Source organism: Trachemys scripta, chromosome 10 (assembly GCF_013100865.1).
Source record: "Trachemys scripta elegans isolate TJP31775 chromosome 10, CAS_Tse_1.0, whole genome shotgun sequence".
Lineage (NCBI taxonomy): Eukaryota > Metazoa > Chordata > Testudines > Emydidae > Trachemys > Trachemys scripta.
The window spans coordinates 63,929,412-63,948,972 of NC_048307.1; the positions used below are offsets into that span (position 1 = coordinate 63,929,412).

The window sequence follows — 19,561 nt, forward strand, 5'->3', positions numbered from 1 at the left end:
CCCCTTGGCTGTCCTGCAAGTTCCCATAACAATATCCTGACCTAATTTCAATTTTCAGGGGCAAAGGTCAAGGCAAACAATTTTAAAGTGGATGCTTAACTTTAGGTACCTAAACAAATCAATGTAAATAGGGATTTTGGGTTATAATTTTACATGCCCACTATGAATATTTCAGCCAGAGGTTGTAATGAGTGTCCTAACCTAGATCCTCTGCCCCTCTTTCCCTATCCCTTGGCACTGTGCCCATCTTCCACACAGGGCTGCCCAGAGGATTCAGGGGGCCTAGGGCAAAGCAATTTCAGGGGCCCCTTCCATCAAAAAAAGTTGCAATACTATTCTCATACTATTGCCCTGAGGCTCTGTCCCATACTCTGGTACCTGTTCTCCTTCATCTCCCAGCTGCATCCACGTTTCTCTGTACCCCATACCTCTAACCCTTATGCCTGATTCACTGACCCTTGTCAACTCAGCTGTATCCCTGCCACTGTCCTCTTCTGACCCTTATACTCACTTCTCCCTCGCTGACCCTCCACGCCTGTGTGTCTGTACTTGCCCTATCCTCTGGGCCTTGGACCCTAGTGTGCCTGGAACCGCTCTTTCGGATCCTGCGTCCTGATCCCGTGTGCCAGAAACCTGTCCCTCCTCCTTGTCCCCTACCCCGTCTATATACCAGATTCCCCCGTGTCCTTGTCCCCCCTACCCTGTGTCCTTGCTCCTGTGCCCCTGCCCCGGGCCAGGTCCCCGGTGTCCCTGCCCCCAGGTCCCTCGCCCTGCCCCGGTGCCAGGTCCCCCGTGTCCCTACCCCCATGTCCCTTGCCCTGCCCCGGGCCAGGTCCCCCATGGCCCTGCCACAGTGTCCCTCGCCCTGCCCCGGGCCAAGTCCCCCGTGTCCCTACCCCCATGTCCCTCGCACTGCCCCGGGCCAGGTCCCCCGTGTCCCTGCCCCCATGTCCCTGCCCCTTGCTCCCCGTCCCCGCGGCGCCCGCCTCTCCCATTCATTCCGCCTCGTCACCCCGGGCGGCTCTGTGGCTGGTGGTGGAAGCAGCCCACGGTGCCCGGGGCCATAAAGCCCGTCCCGGAGCCGAAGCCAGCGAGTGCCCTGGCCGCAGCGCCGCTCCGCCCCCGCCTGCCCGCTAGCGCCGGGGAGCTGCAGCTGCTCGACCTCGCAGGATCGTGCCCGAGCGCGCCTCCGGGCCGGGGATGCCGGGGGACGGCGGCCGGGCGCTGCGCTGCTTGCTGGCCGCAGTGGGGCTGCTCTCGGCGCTGAGCGCCGCGGGGACGCTCTTCCTGCTGGGCCAGTGGAGGGAGCTGAGCGCGGCGCTGCGGGAGCTGGAGGCTGCGCGGCCCCAGGGGGGGAGACACTGACAGCATCCTGCGGTCCCTCTTGGGCCCCACCGCCCCGGGGGCAGCGGCCCCAGGAGCCGCCCGGCACAAGAGGAGCCACCGCGGAGCGGGCGCCAGGGGCCACGTTCGGGCCGAGAACGACGAGTTGCTCATGATGATGACCTACTCCATGGTGCCGGTAGGGTGCGCCCTAGGGGAAGGGGCTGGGCCCTGAGAGCATCTCCAAGGAGCTGGGATTAGGGGAAGGGTCCATAAGAGGGTCCCCCAAGAGATAGGGGCTGTGGCGCAAGGTGGAGTCCCAAGGACATGTCTGTTTCCCTCCCCCAATGGAAGGGCTGAGTCACCAGCACCTGGGTCAGGTTCTTTCCTGGGCAGGTACTGCCCTGAGAACTTTACTAGTGAAATTCACCAGCTTATTGGAGGGTGTTTTAAGAAATAAATGTTCACATTTATGTTAACATAAATGAAGAGTGGTGAGACTTTCTCAGTCTCAGGAAAAGTGTGTGTGTTTGTGTATGTCTGAGTGGGGAGAAACAGTGACCCCTGCACTAGGGCCAGATCACACAGGTAGCCTAAGCCACCCTACCTCGAGCACCTAAGGCCTTTGTAGTAGTTGGTTCCATGTTCCCTTAATGATGCCTCTAATATTCCACTCACTTTTGCAGATTCCTTGGACAGTCCTTTAAGATCTTTCTCCATCTTTGTTCCCAAATCTGAAAAAGCAGGTGACATTTACAGAATTGCAAAGCAAATCTCATCTGTTTCCCATATCACAGAAGTCAGAGATGAGAAAAGGCTGTTTGGTCAGCCCCTGCCCCTGCAGGATATTTCCCAGGGTTTTGTTCAGTCTAGTTTCCATGAAAAACTAACACTGGTTATAGCCTGCAAATATTAAGACAGAGAAATCCATTAAAACAAACTATACTATTTTACAGGTTGTAACTAAAGTTTTTTAAGATGATTATTGTGCAGACAAAATAAGAGCAATAGCTCTTAACAGGATCTTATAGGATTCCCATTTTTTCCTGAAAGAGGTGGCTATTTTAATTATTTATTTAAAAAGTGCAGTATTGGATTTAGTTAAAATACTACAGGAAGCTTTCAAACTAGTTATAATATGTGTAAAAAAGAGACCTTTATAAATAAATTCAAATAAAATGACAATTTTCAGGAATGTAAAATTCTAAATACTCCCCTGTATTACACCACTAGTTTGAATCTCATTGTATAATTCAGAACAATTAACTACAGTCACACACATTTCCACTTTTTTACTATTAGGCATATTAGTCATCCCATTAGCAGCCCATTCCTTCAAAACCTTATTCACTGAGCAAGCTTTAAAATCAGTGGGATAAGTGGCATAGTAAAGAAAGCAAGATTTAGCCCTTTGTTATTGTTGGGCCAGATTCTGAAGTCTTTTCTCAGACAAAATGGCATTGAATTTCTCACACTTTAATGAGAATTTTTCTTGCATATGGGGTTCCACTCATGTGCATGAGTGTTTCTAGGGCCTGATTCTACTGTATCTACTCAGTAAAAGATCCCATCAACGTGTGGGAAACTCCTTGTGAGTTTTGCCTGAATAAGGACTGCAGGCCCTGGCTCAAAAATAATAAGAAAAGGCAAATCTGTCACACACACACCCTTAGTGATGTAAATACTCTCAATGACTTTAAGGATTACTTATGGAAGTAAGGTTTTTCAGTATTGCCACACTAAACGAGGTCACTGTTATGCTTAATAAACTATTGGTGTTTGTATTTATGTAAATGTTATTACTATAACAACTGAATTTAATGAGATTACTTGCATAAAGTGACTCGTGTGTAATTATGATAATATAGAAGTTTATTGGCTTGACATTTTTAACAGAAATACTTTTGATTTTTCTTTTGCATCAGAATGTTGTGTGGCAAGTTCTCGATTAAAAGTCCAAAACACAAAGACTGTGCAGTTAAGCAGCTTATGTTTTATTTTCTCATATTTCAGAACAAATGTTAGGAAGATCAGGTTTGCATACATTGTTTTAAACTCTTTTTATTGAAGAAGAAGTCCTTTTCATAAGATCATATGGTTTTTACTAGAACATTTTACTTTCTGTAGGCTTAAAACCATTTTGGAAATATCATCTTATATTGTTATTTAGTGATGTACAAATGAAAGAGAAATACTATAATTGAATGAATCTACTTTGCATGTTTGCCAGTTAAGAACATTTTTGTTCTGTCTGGTCTGAAATGCAGCTTGGAATCTGAAAGATCCTCAGAAAAAATTAATACATGCTAATTGTCAACACAGGTCTGCAGAAGAAGAGGGCCTGATCTTAGTAGGTGTTGAGCACCCACTGATGTTAGTGGAATTTTAAGGTGTTCTGATCCTTGCAGAAGTACTCAGTACCTTGCAGGATTGGTCATCAGAAAGCCCCTTTCTTATTTAAAAAATAAACAAATGAAGAACTCAAAATCTGCATACCTGTTAGTTAGCTGTAGATAAATACACTACCACTAAGCATCACATAATACATGAATCATTAGAACACATATACTCAGAAGGATCTTTTGATTTGTTTCTCTGGGGCCCATTCTTGCAAAATTTTCACTGCCTCCCATCTCAAAGTACTTAAGCATGCATAGTCCCATTTACTCAAGGCAGACAGTCCTTATGAAGAGTTCTCCAGCAAAGACAAGGAAGTCAAGATCTGATATTTCTAAGGTAAAAACAATCAAGAAAAATCCTTTAAAAGATGTTTGAGTCATATACTTAAAGTTAAGCATGTACTTTAGGGCCTGATCCAAAGCCCATTGAAGTCATTAGAAGGATTTCCATTAATTTACATAGACTTTGGATCAAGCCCTTAGTATTTTGCTGAATCAGAACCTCTAATGGAAATTTTGTCTCAGTAGAAAGTGTCATATGATGTTGTACACTTGGTGTTTATTGGCACTTCAGACAGTTGTGCTCTTTGCCTTGATTGTGTGAGTAAGAGTGGCAATATCAAATAGGTAGACCAGTGGTTCTCAAACTTTTTTTTTGCAGACCACTTGAAAATTGATGAGGGTCTTGGCGGACCACTTAATGCTCTTTCCAAATGTTGTTTGTACCGTTAGCTAACTATTGTAAAGCACTTTGGATAAAAGCGCTATACATATAAAAACCTTAATAATTAACTTTTTTTGTTCTACAAATAAAAGCACACAACTCATATTTTAATATCAGCAGTCTTACTTTTCTAATGTGATGGATGTGCTCTCTCTCCCAGCCATGGCAGCCCCAGGGCTGGGGGTGGGAAGGAGGCGGGGTCACTCCCTCTCTCCCCCGCCGTGGCAGCCCCGGAGCTGGGGCTGGGGAGGGTCTTCCCCTCTGTCCCCCACCACAGTAGCCACAGAGCTGAGGCTGGGAAGGAGGGCCATCTCTCCCCGGCAGCTTAAGCCCTGGAGCTGTGGAAAGCAGGGCCGGCTCTAGGCACCAATGCTCTAAGCATGTGCTTGGGGCGGCACTTTCCAAGGGGCAGCACTCCGGCTCCTTTTTTTTTTTTGCTTGGGGCGCCAAAAGCAGGGAGCCAGGGCTGAGCTGAGGTGAGCTGCAGCGGTGGGGGTTGTGGGGAGGAACCACCCTCCCCGCCGCAGCTCACCTCCGTTCCACCTGCTCCCCTGAGTGCGCTGCCGCCGCTCCGCTTTTCCCCCTCCCTCCTAGGCTTGCCGCGCGAATCAGCTGTTTTGCGACAAGCCTGGGAGGGAGGGGGGACAAGCGGAGTGGCGGTGGCGCCGTCAGGGGAGCAGGTGGAGCGGAGGTGAGCTGTGGCATGCGGAGGGCCGCAGGAAGTAACCCTGCGGGAGGCAGAGGAACCGCTCCCCCCAGCTCACCTCTGCCTCCTCCCCCGAGCACGCCGCCGCTCCGCTTCTCCCCCCTCCCTCCCAGGCAAGCCTGGGAGGGAAGGGAAATGCGGCGCGCCCGGGGGAGGAGGTGGGACCGGGGATTTGGGGAAGGGGCGGGGCTGGGGGGGAGCGGAACATTTTTTTTTCTTGGGGTGGCAAAAAACTTGGAGCCGGCCCTCGTGGAAAGTCGCCTCTTTCTCTGGCCACTGCAACCCTGCACATCCCAAATTCCTCCCACCCCCTCTTCTCACTCCACTTCCCCCTCCCACCTACCCTCTATTCCCCCCAAGGCCATCACCTCACCTTACATGTGTGTCTTCTCCAGGGTCCAGGCACCTAATTAGAGGAACCACGCCTGCGCGTCTCCACTAATTAGGTGGGTGGCCCTTCATTCTCTGGTGTGCGGCCGCCTAGGTGTGCCCCTTAGAGGGAACTATTCGCGGACCACCTGAATGGAGCTTGCGGTCCACTGGTGGTCCGCGGACCACAGTTTGAGAACCTCTGAGATAGACCATCACCTTGAGCAGCAACATCTATGGGGCAGTAAAACATTCAGTTAGTGTTCTGCGTGGATGACAGTGAACTAGTAGAGGTGGTGTTTTGCCAGTTTGTCTAAGGCTCCAGAACCCCTAGACCTGATCCAGAGACAAAAAATCAGAGGCAGTGGTTCTGATAGGTGAATAGCAAAGCAAAGCAAAAAACAAAACCAAAACCAAAAACAAAACAAACAAAAAAAAACCCCACCAAACCACCTTTGTGTCCCAGATTGTTTTTGTATCCTGAATTTTTATTTTAAATGATTTATAAAGACAGCCTCATACTTTTTTTTTTTTTTTTTAAACTGACTTGTCTTTTTACATTAGAAATATCAGGTCTTGATTTTGTTGAAGAACTCTTTGAAGCCTGGTATCTCTCTCACTTTCTGTGTTAGGTGTTCTCTCCTTTTTCTTTTTAAACCAAGTTTAAAGTGAGCCTAAAGCTGATGAAAAGGGCTGAATTGACAGCCATGGAGACAGAAATTCTCCATCCACAGCAGAAGTTCAGCAGGGAAGATGGTGGTATAAACTTCTCCATGCTCCTCAGCTACAGAGCTTTGAGTCTGACATATTGGTGATATGAGGAAAGTTTACTCTCCATACCCATTGAATTCTTGGTCTCCTTGTTTGAATTTACTAACAAGGGTGCCAAAAAACACTAAATTTATTTGTTTTTTTTTTAATGACCTGGACATCTGTCTAGTAGGAGCTACCAATCACACAGGTCTCAGAACTGTCGCCGAATAGCAACAGCTTTTAGTCAATACCATTGTGGGCTGGATTTGAAACAATAACCAACAGAACAAAAGCTGTAGTACATATTCCATTACGGATCTCATGACGCATGCATTTTCTACCCCCTAGCTTCAGTAACTTTCCAGATTGAAGCACAGATTAAATGACAGTTGGTTGACAATGGGTTTTGCAGGTGCAAATGGTAAACCTGGCATGTCCTCAGATTATTTAAAGGGCACACACAAGGTTATGCAAAAACAAATGCATGCATGTGTGCTGAGTGGAGGCACAGTTTTACTCAAGTGCAATTGAAGGCTGGAAACTTGATCCTTTGTTTATTTTTATAAATCAAAAGATACTTAGCTACAACAGCGACAATGTATACTACTTAAAAGAGAATGCCGTGGTTTTTATATTACCCTGGAAAGATACTTGTGACATCTGAAGATAGATGTTGTAAGTATAGTGAATGATGAGATAAAGCATATTTTAGATCAGAAATCTTGGCTAGCACTTACATAAGGACTCTTTGATTCTGCAAGGCACTGAACATTGCCAGCTGCCATTCAAATCGCTGAGAGTTGAGAGTACTCATTTGACAGTGCTGAGCCCTGTATTAGTACAATGTTCACTCTTAGGAAGTAAATAAAAAAGAAAGAAATGTAATCAAAAATAACAGTACCAGAACTTATCAGTAGGCATACCTACTACAACGTAAGGACATTGTTATAAAGATGGTCTTGTTGAGATGGTGAATTGTGGCTTTCTCTCAGTTATAAGTATCAGAACAAAATGCCCCAATTATTGTAGTGCCACAAATGGATGAGGTTCCAATAATCGAATTCCAAAATCACATGCTGCTCTGTACAATGTCAAGTGAAGAAATTAGTAGGGATCACCTTATATATCTGGTAAGCAAGTTGAGTTATGTTGCATGATAGAAAATGACCCATAAATGGACATATGTCTGAGTTAAACACTGATCATATTTGGCTGCTGCCAGCCTTGATAATCTTTGATAACCTATCTCAGATAGAGAGCCATGAAAATCTAAGTGAACTAAGGTGTAAGTCTTTCTACTCTGACTTCATCCAGAGATGTGCCCATGCAGTATTTTTTTTAAAATGTTGCTAAAATGGTACAATGCACAGGTTCTTAAAGATAGAATAATTTACAAATACATATGCAGGTCTTCAAAAGGCCAAAGTTAAGGTCTAAATAGTTTGCTCACATTCTACAAGGTGGTGTAGTTGTAAAGTAGATAATTTTCCCAACTGCTTTTTGCACAGCAATCACTTAGAAGAATAAAGTGAACCGGAGAGAGGTTATGTTTGTCCTTTGTGTAGAAACGGAAACTCAGTGCATTGTTGTGAATTTTACATTCTTTTGTAATATTAGGTCCGTGTGATGGTGGATTTATGTAACAGCACAAAAGGGATATGCTTAACAGGTATGTTTTCAAATACTACTATAGCATTATGCTGAATGCTGTATGCTTGGTGATGAAATAATTTTTGGAGGAAAAATTGGCTTGAGATAATTATAGGCTGTAGGACTATAATTTTTATAGGAATTATACTACTGATCTGATTAAAAATGTACACTATCATTGGTTTATGTTCCTTTGAAAAAAGTAAAGAGGCAATCCTATAGTAGTAGTAATAATACCGAGCTATTGTAAATACAAGAATTTACAAAGTCTCCAGAATAACATTGTTACCTGGGGATGTTTATTTCCCAGATAGTTTTCCTACATGGGAGTCCACCCTTGCAGAGCTCATTACGGAATTGGGATCTTTATAATGGTACTTAATAGCTCTTGGTATCTTCAAGGTGCTATACAGTCATTAAAGACTGGAGCTCAGCCTCTTGATTCTAGATCGGCATGGGATGGACAACCCAGCGGGAGGGCGGGCCTTGTATCACTGTAGAAAATGCCATGGCTAAGGTAGGAGTGGAGGTAGTGGACTCTGAAGGATGATGATGGTCATATCATGAGACTCTGAGGTTGGTTTCTCAGAAAATCCAAAGGAATTTCAAAATACTTGATGGCTGGGGCAGGCTGAAGGCATGAAAAGTTTGCATGTGGTCTGGGAAAACCAGAAAATGTAAAGCTTTAGCTACTCCAAGGACTCTGTGTTGGCTTTGCTAGCCAAAGTATATAGTAGTCTGAGCTGCTGGAGCTGATATACATACTTGAAAATGAGAAAATAAGTAAACCACTTAGGTTTGGATACCAGTTCAGTAAAACAGTTCAGGCCATTTGCAGTTGGTATGAACTACCGATCCAACAGGGTTTAATATTAGTTTAACTGACCCGAATTCAAAATGAGTTAGAATTTGGTGGGAATTTTCTCCTGTATGGATCCAGCCTTGATATATTGGAGACAAAACACAAAAACTCCCTCTGAAAGCGCAGGTGAAATTTGACTGGAACAAAGGCAACTCCACTGTCAAGTACAGCTTAAAGTACAGCTTGTGCTGGGCTCCAGAATTCTGACTTCACACTACTCATGCCTGCTAACTCCCTTTCTGTGCACTCCCTGAATCTTCATCTCAGTTAAGCCCCACTCCAACGTTAGCTTTAACAATAGCTCACTACATGGTAGACATTAGCTGTCTTCATTACATTTGCTACATTTCAAGTACTTTTCTATTTTTCTATGTGATAAAAGGACATCTAGCATCTTCAATGAGTTCAAGATGACAAAGTAATTGAGAGTACTAAGAAAAAAAATTGTCCATGGTGAAAAGGTCAGGCATTTCTTGGAAAATTGACTGAATAGTGTATTAACTGGCATCTACAGGTATTTCTAAAAAGTCAGTGCAGGTTTAGTGCTGTTCTAAACTGTGCTTCACTTTTCCTATAAAGCTTTTTAATGAATGCCTTAAAATTGTCAGGTTTAGTGTCAGAGATCTGTAAATTTCTTTAATTTCTATGAAGAGTTTTATATTTAAAAAAATTCTTTGTAGCCCTGGTAAAAATGTTAGTACAGAGAATTCAGTTCTTTAATCCCAGCAGTAATCTCTCTTCTTATCTTCCAACTTTCCCCAGTTTTTGACAAAAGTATGTTTTACCAGACGTTACATAGAACAGATAATTTGCCACTTCTTATTATGCCCTGTATTAATTATTTATTCCTGCCTCATGAGAATTATGGGCATGGAAGTCATGTACGGTAAGGCCCCTTTATATTCTCTGGCAGTGCAAAGGGGCCTTAGCATACATCGTAAAAGCTACCCTAATTTACGGGCTCTAAGATTCTCTTCCTTGAAAAATGAATGATAATATTTTGCATACACCTAGTGGAGGTTTGTTTTGGATGTAGTTCAAGTCACATACAGAACAGACTTTGACAGCTTCCACTGGAATTTCCTGTATTACACATATCCTTTGAATTACTAGAGTGAATCCAATTTCTAGTGTTACCAAACAATGAACTTTCACAGGCAACCAGATCCAGTCCCGAACAGAGAACAATTACAAGTAAAAGGAGTCTGTTTGTTATTTAGCCATAGCTACTGCAGATTAGAGAAGAGAAAATATTTAACCATCCTATTTCAAACCTGTTAATTCTTGCTGATTACCCAGGAAGGTGTGTACTTTGGAATGGGTAGTCTCTAAAAAAATTTCTCATGACATTTGCAACGTTTAACCTGAGACCTGGTTCTTCCATTACCACAATCAAGGCTTTAGAGAACTCCTTATGAGGCACTAAGTAATGTAAACATAATAATTAATGGATGACTTAGGTGCATATTAGTGAAAAGGCACATAAACACCTGTCTCCTGATTAATTCATTCAATAGCATTGAGAATTCAGAGGCCAATCTTTGTCAAATTGTTATCAGTGGAAATTTAAGAAATGACTGGGCTTGGCATTGTTTTTGAAAGATTATCCTCACAAGCAGTTATACAGCAAGTCTGGCTGGATCTGCACTAATGCTTCAGTACTTACAGGTTTTACTATTTTGTATTAAAAGTAAGTGCCAATGCAGAAGTTTGAAAGTTCTTTTCTGTCTCATTTTGATCTAATGCTAATCAGCTGAGTTTAGTGTTGGTTTTACTTGAGCTGCCAAGTTACACTCACCATTTTTTCTCTTTGTTTCCCGTGTTCTTTTTCTTGTTTTTGGTTTAGGCCCTCCAGGCTCCCCAGGTAAGATACCTTTTCACTTATAATACTGTAGGTATGATGTTGATTCACTTGGTGGTTTAAAAAATATTTGTATAAAGACATACCCTTGACAAAGTGATCTCCAGGTTAGTGTGAGAGAGGGATGAATCAAAAAACACGATTCCTGAAGAGTGGCCCTGATTCTATGAACCAAAGTTTCCTAAGACTAATAAGAAAATATTTGGATGCTGAACATCTAGAAGTGCTTGTAGCCTGACTGTATTATGTGGCCCAGGGGTGTAATTTTTATGCCAAAGAGAAAAAAAGACTTCGCTCTCCTCTCTGCCTATTCTTATGCTATTTCTGTTCCGCATCTAATCATTCCCATTCATTCTTGTTTTGGCTGAGTGTGGTGAGCTCATGGTACCCAGGCCTGCCTATCAATCCACTGCTACCCATCTGTTAGCTATTTCAGGAGACTGAGACTGAGAATAATTTTAGCAGTTCTACAGCATCTATAAGAAGATCTCAAAATGGTTTGCAAACATTCACAACTTTAGCCTCTCAATGATCATGTGAGGTATATAGTGTCATTATCCTTCCAGTGTTGTTGTACTCCTTCCCCCTGAACAGTCCCAATTTTCAGTAAAATTCAGCCTGTCCTCAACATTTTGAGTTTTAAAATGCAACATCTATGCTATTTTATAGTTAGACTTGAAGGATTCCATTTTTATTGGTAAATGTTGGTAAACGTTGATTTCACCGTAATACACACGCAACGACAAAAAATATTTCCATCAGTGATAATACAAATTTACAGATAGAGAAAGTAAGAAAAATGCGGCTTCAGAACTTATTAGAGTTTGACTTAAGGATATTTACACTTTTTATATATTGACATATATTGATAATTTGTGCTTTAGTGGTTTTAAAGCTTTAACTTTTTGAATTTCAACATCTACTGTTATAAATAATTATTGTCTGAACCCCGCATTGGCTGATCCTCCGATAATTTCCTGCAACTCTGAAAAATTAAATAGATAAAATAGGAAAAATGCTTAAAAATAAACATCAATATTGTCTGTTGAAATTATAAACAAACAGAATTCTGCCAAGCCAATTTTTGATCAACAGCAACATTCATCATTCCTCCCCAGCAGAGGGTGCTGCCGTAGGCTCCGCAGAGCCATTCTCCTAGCTGCTGGGGAAAACAGTCACAGTAGCACTTCTGAAAGGAAGCTGATGGTAGAATTGTGGGGTGCCACTCCCTCACTGCTATAAGTGGAGCCTGGTGGGTTGTTTCAGCACCACCAGCCCAGCAGAAGCAGGTCCCAGCCCAGGAGCTGAGGGAAGAGGGTCAGTGTGGGAATAGGCTTATCGTTGGGGAAAGAGTGTCGGGTATATATTTGTTTTCATGTTGATGATCTGGTCACCTCAGTTGTCTCCATTGTATAGATAAGAACACTGGGGAACACCAGGCTTAAGGTCACACACAGTCTATGGCAGAGCCATGAAGAGAGCCCCAGATACCTCGATTCCCAATGCTATACTTGAACCACAGGACCACCTTTCCTCCTTTGCTTTTCTACAACCATCCAGAGTTACCGATGTCCCTATCATGGCTGTCTCAGAGTAGCAAGAAGGATTATAAATCTGAGATCGTCTCCCCTGCCTGCCTACCTACACTTATGGTGCTACTCCTGCCTCTCATTCTTGTCCTATTAGGCCAGGTTCCGCAGGAAGTTCCATCTGCTTTCTTCCATTTTGGTGATGCAAAGCTGCTGTAAACCCAATTTCACTGGCTAACTAAAATAAGTTTATGGCAGGTTAGCATCCCCAGAGTAACACAAAAGCTGCTGGAGCATGCTGGTGACTCTGGCCCTTTTTAAATTTATTATCCCATTATCTTTATATGAATGTTTCTGAATAGGATCCACATTGCAGAAGCTTCCAAACTTTATTAGCAAACTGACCCACATCAAATCAGGAAACTAATTCCATAATGTCTGTTTTCCATCATGAGCATTTTTTCTGCATAAAATGATCTTTCCCTTCATAAGGCATCAATTGAATACTAAAGATTATGCAACACATAGTGAAAACAATAGCTGCACTGTGTTTTCACACAACAATTAATACATATGCATTGTTTATTTAATACTTTTTAATATTTGCCTGATGCCTTATTTACTTTGGGATCATTTTTTCACTGAATTGATCTAATAAATCAGTGTTTATTAAACTCGGGATGCCGCTTGTGTAGGGAAAGCCCCTGGCGGGCCGGGCCTGTTTGTTTACCTACCGCGTCCACAGGTTCGGCCGATCGTGGCTCCCAGTGGCCATGGTTCAACGCTTCAGGCCAATGAGAGCTGCTGGAAGCGGCGGCCAGTACGTCCCTCGGCCCGCGCTGCTTCCAGCAGCTCCCATTGGCCTGGAGCAGCGAACTGCGGCCAGTGGGAGCCGCGATCAGATGAACCTGTGGATGTGGCAGGTAAACAAACCAGCCCGGCCCGCCAGGGGCTTTCCCTACACAAGCGGCATCCCAAGTTTGGGAAACACTGTAATAAAAGAACAAACATATAATATGCTGTAGTGTATGTGTCATGTCGTCGGATCAAATGGCTGTATGTATTTTGATCATACATCTCCTTTGGCTCCCAGCACTGAGCTATCCCTTTACACAGTGAATGGTGCTGAGGAGCCTTCGTTTGTAGGACAATCAGTTTATAAAGAAACAGCAGCCATTACAGCCTCACCAGTTCCAAAGTTTAGGCCCACGCTGCATACACTTACATACGTGAGGATCTCATGTCAATTAAACGTGTGCATGAGCCTTTGCCGGATTGAGGCCTGGAAAACTACTCTAAAAACGTAGCTTTTAGAACAAATTTGAAATCTTTGACATTCACATTCTGTTTGGCTCCATCCAAGTCCAAGCCGTGCACTGCTGAATGTTTTCCATTTTATTCCTCTGCTGGCCCTAGAGGCAGGGATGATTTTCAGCGTAGAGTGGTTATTAATTGCGTAGGGCAGGCTTCCATTTATTTGGAAATACATGACGTTTAATTCAATTTCCTTTTTAAACAATGGTTTATGTTGACAAGGAAAATATTTTGTGAAACTTGGAGAAGTTCCATAAAATCCTAAATTTAATGAAAAGTAGTAAAGTTTCACAAACTGCTGGGGTCTTGCTTTCCTAGTTAAAAGTCAAATGCTGATCTTCACGCCAAATTAGATTAGATGGGACTCGGGCATGGGAACAACACAGGGTTTGCTGTATGGAATCCTTTAACCCCAACGCAGTATATGGCAGGGGATACTTGAACAGATGCATCTATATCCCTTGGACTGTAGTAGTGATCATAGCCCCCGTTGCTGCATATGCCCCATGCAGGGTTTTTGGCTGGTGGGATTTGACCCACTGGCCACTCCTCTGTCCTCAAATCCCCTGCCCTATGTGTCCACCCAGAGAGTTGACAAGGTGCACTGTCCTATTCCACATAAGGGTTGCGCAGTTGTGTTTGTGCTTCATCCGCCACTCAGCAGAACTGTACTAATTTTATAGTATTTTGGGTCTTGTGCATCCATACAAGGGGATGGTTCAGATTTAGCCCTAAAATGCTATAACTAAGCACTTTTTAAACATTAAACACATGAAATAGACAGGGCTTAAGCAGTGTTTGCTTAAGGAGATAAGTATGTAGAACTGAACTCCTCTGTTTTAATTGGCCACATTTGAAATTTTTCTTTTTTAAAATTTTGGCTGGTGATTTTTGTGTTTATATTTTCCTTGTCCTTATCTCTCCTCATTTTATTTCTGATTTCTCTTTCCCCTCAAGTGGCTGCCAGGCTACAAGAGTGATTACTTGCCTTCTTTCCCTGCTTTTGTAACTGCAGTTTTTCCTAGAACCATTTTCTGCTAAGTGTCTGGCTTTCTTCCCTCCTGTGTGAGGGGTCCAAAGGGTGGTGGAGGGGGGACAGACCATTCCTAGTGCCCTCCTCCATTACATCAGGCCAACCACAGTCTGGCATTACTTAATCCTTACAGTAGGTAGGCAAGTGTTATTCTTATTTGACAGATAGGCTGAACAGCACCCAGAGAGGTTAAGGTTACAACACACGTGACTTGTCTAAGATCACACAGTCAGGGGAGAGCAGACAATAGAACTCTTAGTGGTTCTCAACCTTTTCCATTAAATGACCCCAGAAAAAACAACAGAAAAAAGGTTTGGGGACCCCCTTCCGTAACTTTGGTTTCCTTCTCCCATCTAGCCATAGAGAAAGGGAGTGTGGTCATGATCCCATTGGGCCTCTTCAGGACCCTCATTTTAAAAGCCCATGAACAAGACCCAAACTGTTTCTCTGTACTGGTCTGGAGGCAAAAGGTGCAGCACCAATTGATGTCAATCACAGTTTTGCTCAAAGATCATGGGGAAAATATTACCCTTTACCTTTAAGCTAGGACTCATGCTTGGTTATCAGAAATTGAAGGCCGTTGCACTGGAATGTAGGACGTGCTACACTCTGAACCCAAATAATGGCAGGTTCTGAGAACTGCGGATATACAGTAAATGTAGTGGATTTGAGAATGAAGTGTAAATAGTATTTGGTTAATGTAAATTACACTCTCCTGTTGGTTTGTTCAGGGCCTCCTGGACTCGATGGATTACCTGGCTACAATGGATCAGATGGCATCCCTGGCATCCCAGGGCCAAAGGGGGAACCAGGAATAAATGGAAGAAGAGGAAAAATAGGTACTTTCTAGATATATCCTATTTCACCCAAGTGTTCATTAATATTATACACAAGTAGAGTTTCTTATAGACTCTGAGCAGAGGAAATAAGTTTCAGTAAATGTATTCTTATTGCCAGCCCCATCTTTTCAGGAAACCAGGAAAGGTTTACACATGTTCTAGACTACCAATAAGACATATAGTACCCAGTTCTGCTCTCTTCTACAGGCATAACTCCAGTTGACTTCACCAGCTTTAGACCAGTGCCACTCCATTGACTTCTATGGATTTATTCCTGATTTACACTATACTGGGAGGAGAATTTGGCCATAGTAGATATGCTCTAGAGATGATAGTACACTCCTAATTAGAGAGAGATCTAATGCAGTTTAATTAAATCTTAGCATTTTCTACATGCAAATAACTATTATTAATGGGAGTTGTGTTCTGTCATTGTAAGAGTTTCTCATTCCCCCACCAGTCTATAGCCCTGAGACCCCAGCTAGCCTTTGAAAAGGTTTCAGCAATTTGGGGAGATCCTGTCTTTATTATATATCATGGTGACTGCAGGCAGGTGTGCACTCAATGTGTGAGTGGAATGGAGTGGTGGCAAGAATGCTGCTTTACTTCCATTCTTTCTATCTTACGTATTTATATTGTAAGTTCTTTGGGTCAGTGACTGTCTCTTACAAGGTGGGGGTTACAGTGCCTAACACAGTGGGGTCCAGAGCTTGGTTGGGGCCTCTGGGCATGAATACAAACACTTTGAAAACTTGGGGCTGGCCGTAATAATAATAATAATACTATGCACTACTGTAGAATCCCAAAATGCCTCACAAAACAGATGTGTACATGAACACACAGGATAGGAGCTAGATTCACAAAGGAACATAGGCATGACAACACTCAGTGTCACCACACCTGACTTCTATGTGCTTAGGAAATCATTGAGATTCACAGCCTAGCATGCTGGCTTTTGTGAATCCCATTCTCAGGCACCTATCTCTCCCCAATCATTGTATAAGGAGCCTAGGCTCCTGAAAATGGGATTCACAAAAACCAGCATGCTAGGCTGCTCCATGTCTAAGCTAGGTAATCGGAGATGCTGAGTAGAGGATTGTATCTCAGGGAGTTCATTGCCAATGCCATTTGTGCAAGGAGTAGGAGGACCTCCCTCATAGCTTTTAGTACTGTGGGTCGGGAATATATGAGACTGCATGTACAAGAGAGGGAGAGAGAGAAGAAAGCTCTGTAACCTGGTGATTGGAGCACTCACTTGGGAGGTGGGGGATCAAGGATCCAGTCCCCATGCTCCAAGGACTTTCAGTTATTTAGCCACAGTGGAAAAGCTCCAACCGGAGACACTGAAAGAGTCACACATCAGAATATCCCATAGCCCCATGGTTAGGATCTCTTCAAACCCTTTCTCCCCCTCAGGTGGAAGGGGGACTTGAACCAGGGGTCTCCCATATCCCAGGTCAGTGCCTGAACCAGCAGACTAAAAGTTATTAGAGAGGTTGGAGTCCTTCTCTCCTCAGCTGTTTTGTGTGAGGTTGCCAGAGGGGGCCTGATCCAGTAGGCAAGCATGCTTACCGGATTGGGCCTAGCAGGCAAGTTAGGTGGTAGACTGCCTGTATTCCCCCGATCCGTGCATCATGCTGGGGCTGAGGCATCCAGACACCTAGAGTGAGGCAGCATTGCACACATGCAGAGGCACAAACATAGGGGCCTAGAGAACTTTTACTGCAAAAATTTAAGCGCCAGGCGAGTTTTGGTGCTTGCAGGGTTTGGCGGCAGTTGTGCGGGGATTTTGTGAATTCCAGTGGGCCCTGATACTGGGGTTTACGCTCCGAAAGCGGCAGGTAGGCACCAAGTCCTTTTGTGAGACTAACCCTGACTGATGTGCTCAAGGTCACACCCATGTCTGTGGCAGAGCTGGGAATAGAGCCCAAGAGTCCCAGTCACCTTCTGTGACCGCTGGACACATTGGTCTTGATTCTCCATTATGGCACTTGGCAGAAGTTTAGATGGTGGGGTACAAAGGTGGCTGAAAATCATGCTGTGCCCACCTGAGGGAGTGTTAAAGAGTGGCTGTTATCAGCCTGTCTCCTGCCCACTCACTGCAGCAGAGTCTACTGTCAGAAGGCCAGTTTTTGTTTTTTAATCTCAGTTAGCAGCATCGGCATGTGACTGGCAACACTTGAGATGTGAGTTAAAAATTGTGACAGCAACCAAGGGGTGCATTCCTCAGCGACCACGTGTCTCACTCAAACAGTCCAAGGGAGCTGGCATGACTGCCTTCTTTGTTGGCAGTCTCCGTGAAGTGGCCATTGATTAAATAGCCATGGAGGCTGAATTGCCTTTGTTCTCCACCCCTTAGAAGCTATTGTCATATTGGTATGGGGAAGCTTGTACTGACACTGCCTGTGTGGTATCAGTTCCGTGGATAAGCAGAAGACTTCAGTCTCCAGGGCTGAGATTTTAGCACTTTTCAACACATTTTGCAAGTTAGAAACCAGGGGTGAAATCTAGGCCTCATTGTATCCAGCGATAGTTTTACTATCGACTTCAGGGGAGGCAGGAACTCTAAGTATGTTTCCCATTTCACTGAATTATTTTAAACAGTTGAGTTACATGTAAAAAACCCGAGGTTCTCTACAATCAGTAGCCATCACCAACCCACATGATCCATTTCCAGCTGAGGGTGATTTATACATTTACAGCTCCAGTGCTAGTACAGTTGTTCGCTTTTCTGCGGGTGCTAATGTCTTCATGCTTTGGGGAAGAGGAAGCGAAGCAGACAGGACAAAATTTTGGCACATGAATTGTTCATCTTGTTCATTTTCCCCCCCTTACTGCAAAATGTGCTGATGAGATTGCTGGGAGTCATAAGACTCAACAATACAATGTGTTGTTGAATATTTTACTCAATGGTAATCAGCTGCATAAAGTATGTGGACTGATCATGCTTGTAGCTAGTGTGGAGGCAGGATGAGGAGGCAGCATGAGGACATTACTAGGAAATGAAGGCTGTGCTCTGTCATGATGTCAGATAAATAAAATGTGAAGAACACAATAAAGGTAATTTTACTAGAAAGGGAGAGGTTTTGTTTTTGTTGGCACAAGTTATTATTCTCCCAATAATGAATGCAGTGTTGTGTTAAAAGAAAGGCAAACAGAGCTGTGAAGATGACTGTTTAATGCCCTACAAATCATGGTCAACCTCTGTGAGATAAAAGAAGCATTCGGAGAAGTTGTTTTCCTAAATGCTAGAAAAAAGTTAGGGATCAGGAAGGCTTCATTGGCTGACTAGGAAAGAGAAATGAAAGAATGAAAACAAAGGGGTGTGTGTGTGTGTGTGTGTGTATACATATATCCATATAAGAAATGGTGTGTACTAAAAATAATGATGAAAGAAGGAACTGTGGACTAGGGGCTAGAGTAGACAGCTAGAGGTCAGTAATCCTGGATTATATTCTAGTTCTGAGTGGGTTCTTGTCAAAGAGGTTTCCCTCCCCCACCCCACCCCCCCAGTGACGATAAACGTATGCTAGTGGATTTCAAGATAAAATAATACTTTTTTATTAACCGAACACTCCCTCCTCACTCAGACACGCTCAGGTCAGGGGTGCTGTGGATGTTTAGCATCTCAGAAAATCAGAACCGTGGAATCCCAAGCCAGGCATGCAATATTAGTGAACACTTCTGAAAAATGTAGCCTTTGGGCTTTATGCATTGTACAACACGTATCCTAGCATGTTTTATGGATAGTGTATATTATTTGGCTACAAAGCTATGTTAAATCATAAAGAAATGTCTCAAAGCCACACAACAGGAAATTCAGAGTGAAGAAAACAACTGGGCTGGTACGGCATAAATAATACATGATGTGAGTTTCAAAAATAAGCAACAGAGGGAAAGGTACATTGACCTTAGGAATCATAGTCTTATAAATGTATGTATTCACAGTCATGGCTAACAAGTTTCTCATGCCTAGGTTTACCAGGACCAAAAGGCGATCCAGGAGAGAAAGGAGAAAAAGGAGACCCTGGTGAACTGGGCTTACCTGGCAAAGACGGGATGCCAGGAGGGAAAGGGTCAAGAGGCGCAAAGGGGGACAAAGGGGATGCAAACAATGACGTGATATCAGAAGGTAGGAGGAAGCACCCTTAAGATCTCTCCTGCAGCACAGAAATATACAACACAATAAAATAGACTAC

At 43.5% G+C, this 19,561-nt stretch overlaps 1 protein-coding gene across 1 annotated transcript in view; it reads left to right on the top strand.

The window, feature by feature from the left end:
* The first annotated feature begins 1,067 nt into the window (after positions 1 to 1,067).
* The window catches only part of GLDN (gliomedin), a 38,166-nt gene continuing 19,672 nt past the window's right edge, over positions 1,068 to 19,561 (top strand). The window contains 6 exon segments of the mRNA XM_034784632.1: positions 1,068 to 1,350; positions 1,352 to 1,522; positions 7,892 to 7,943; positions 10,633 to 10,650; positions 15,255 to 15,362; positions 19,339 to 19,494. Of these exon segments, the coding sequence (XP_034640523.1) occupies positions 1,201 to 1,350; positions 1,352 to 1,522; positions 7,892 to 7,943; positions 10,633 to 10,650; positions 15,255 to 15,362; positions 19,339 to 19,494 (655 nt within the window). The 5' untranslated portion in view covers positions 1,068 to 1,200.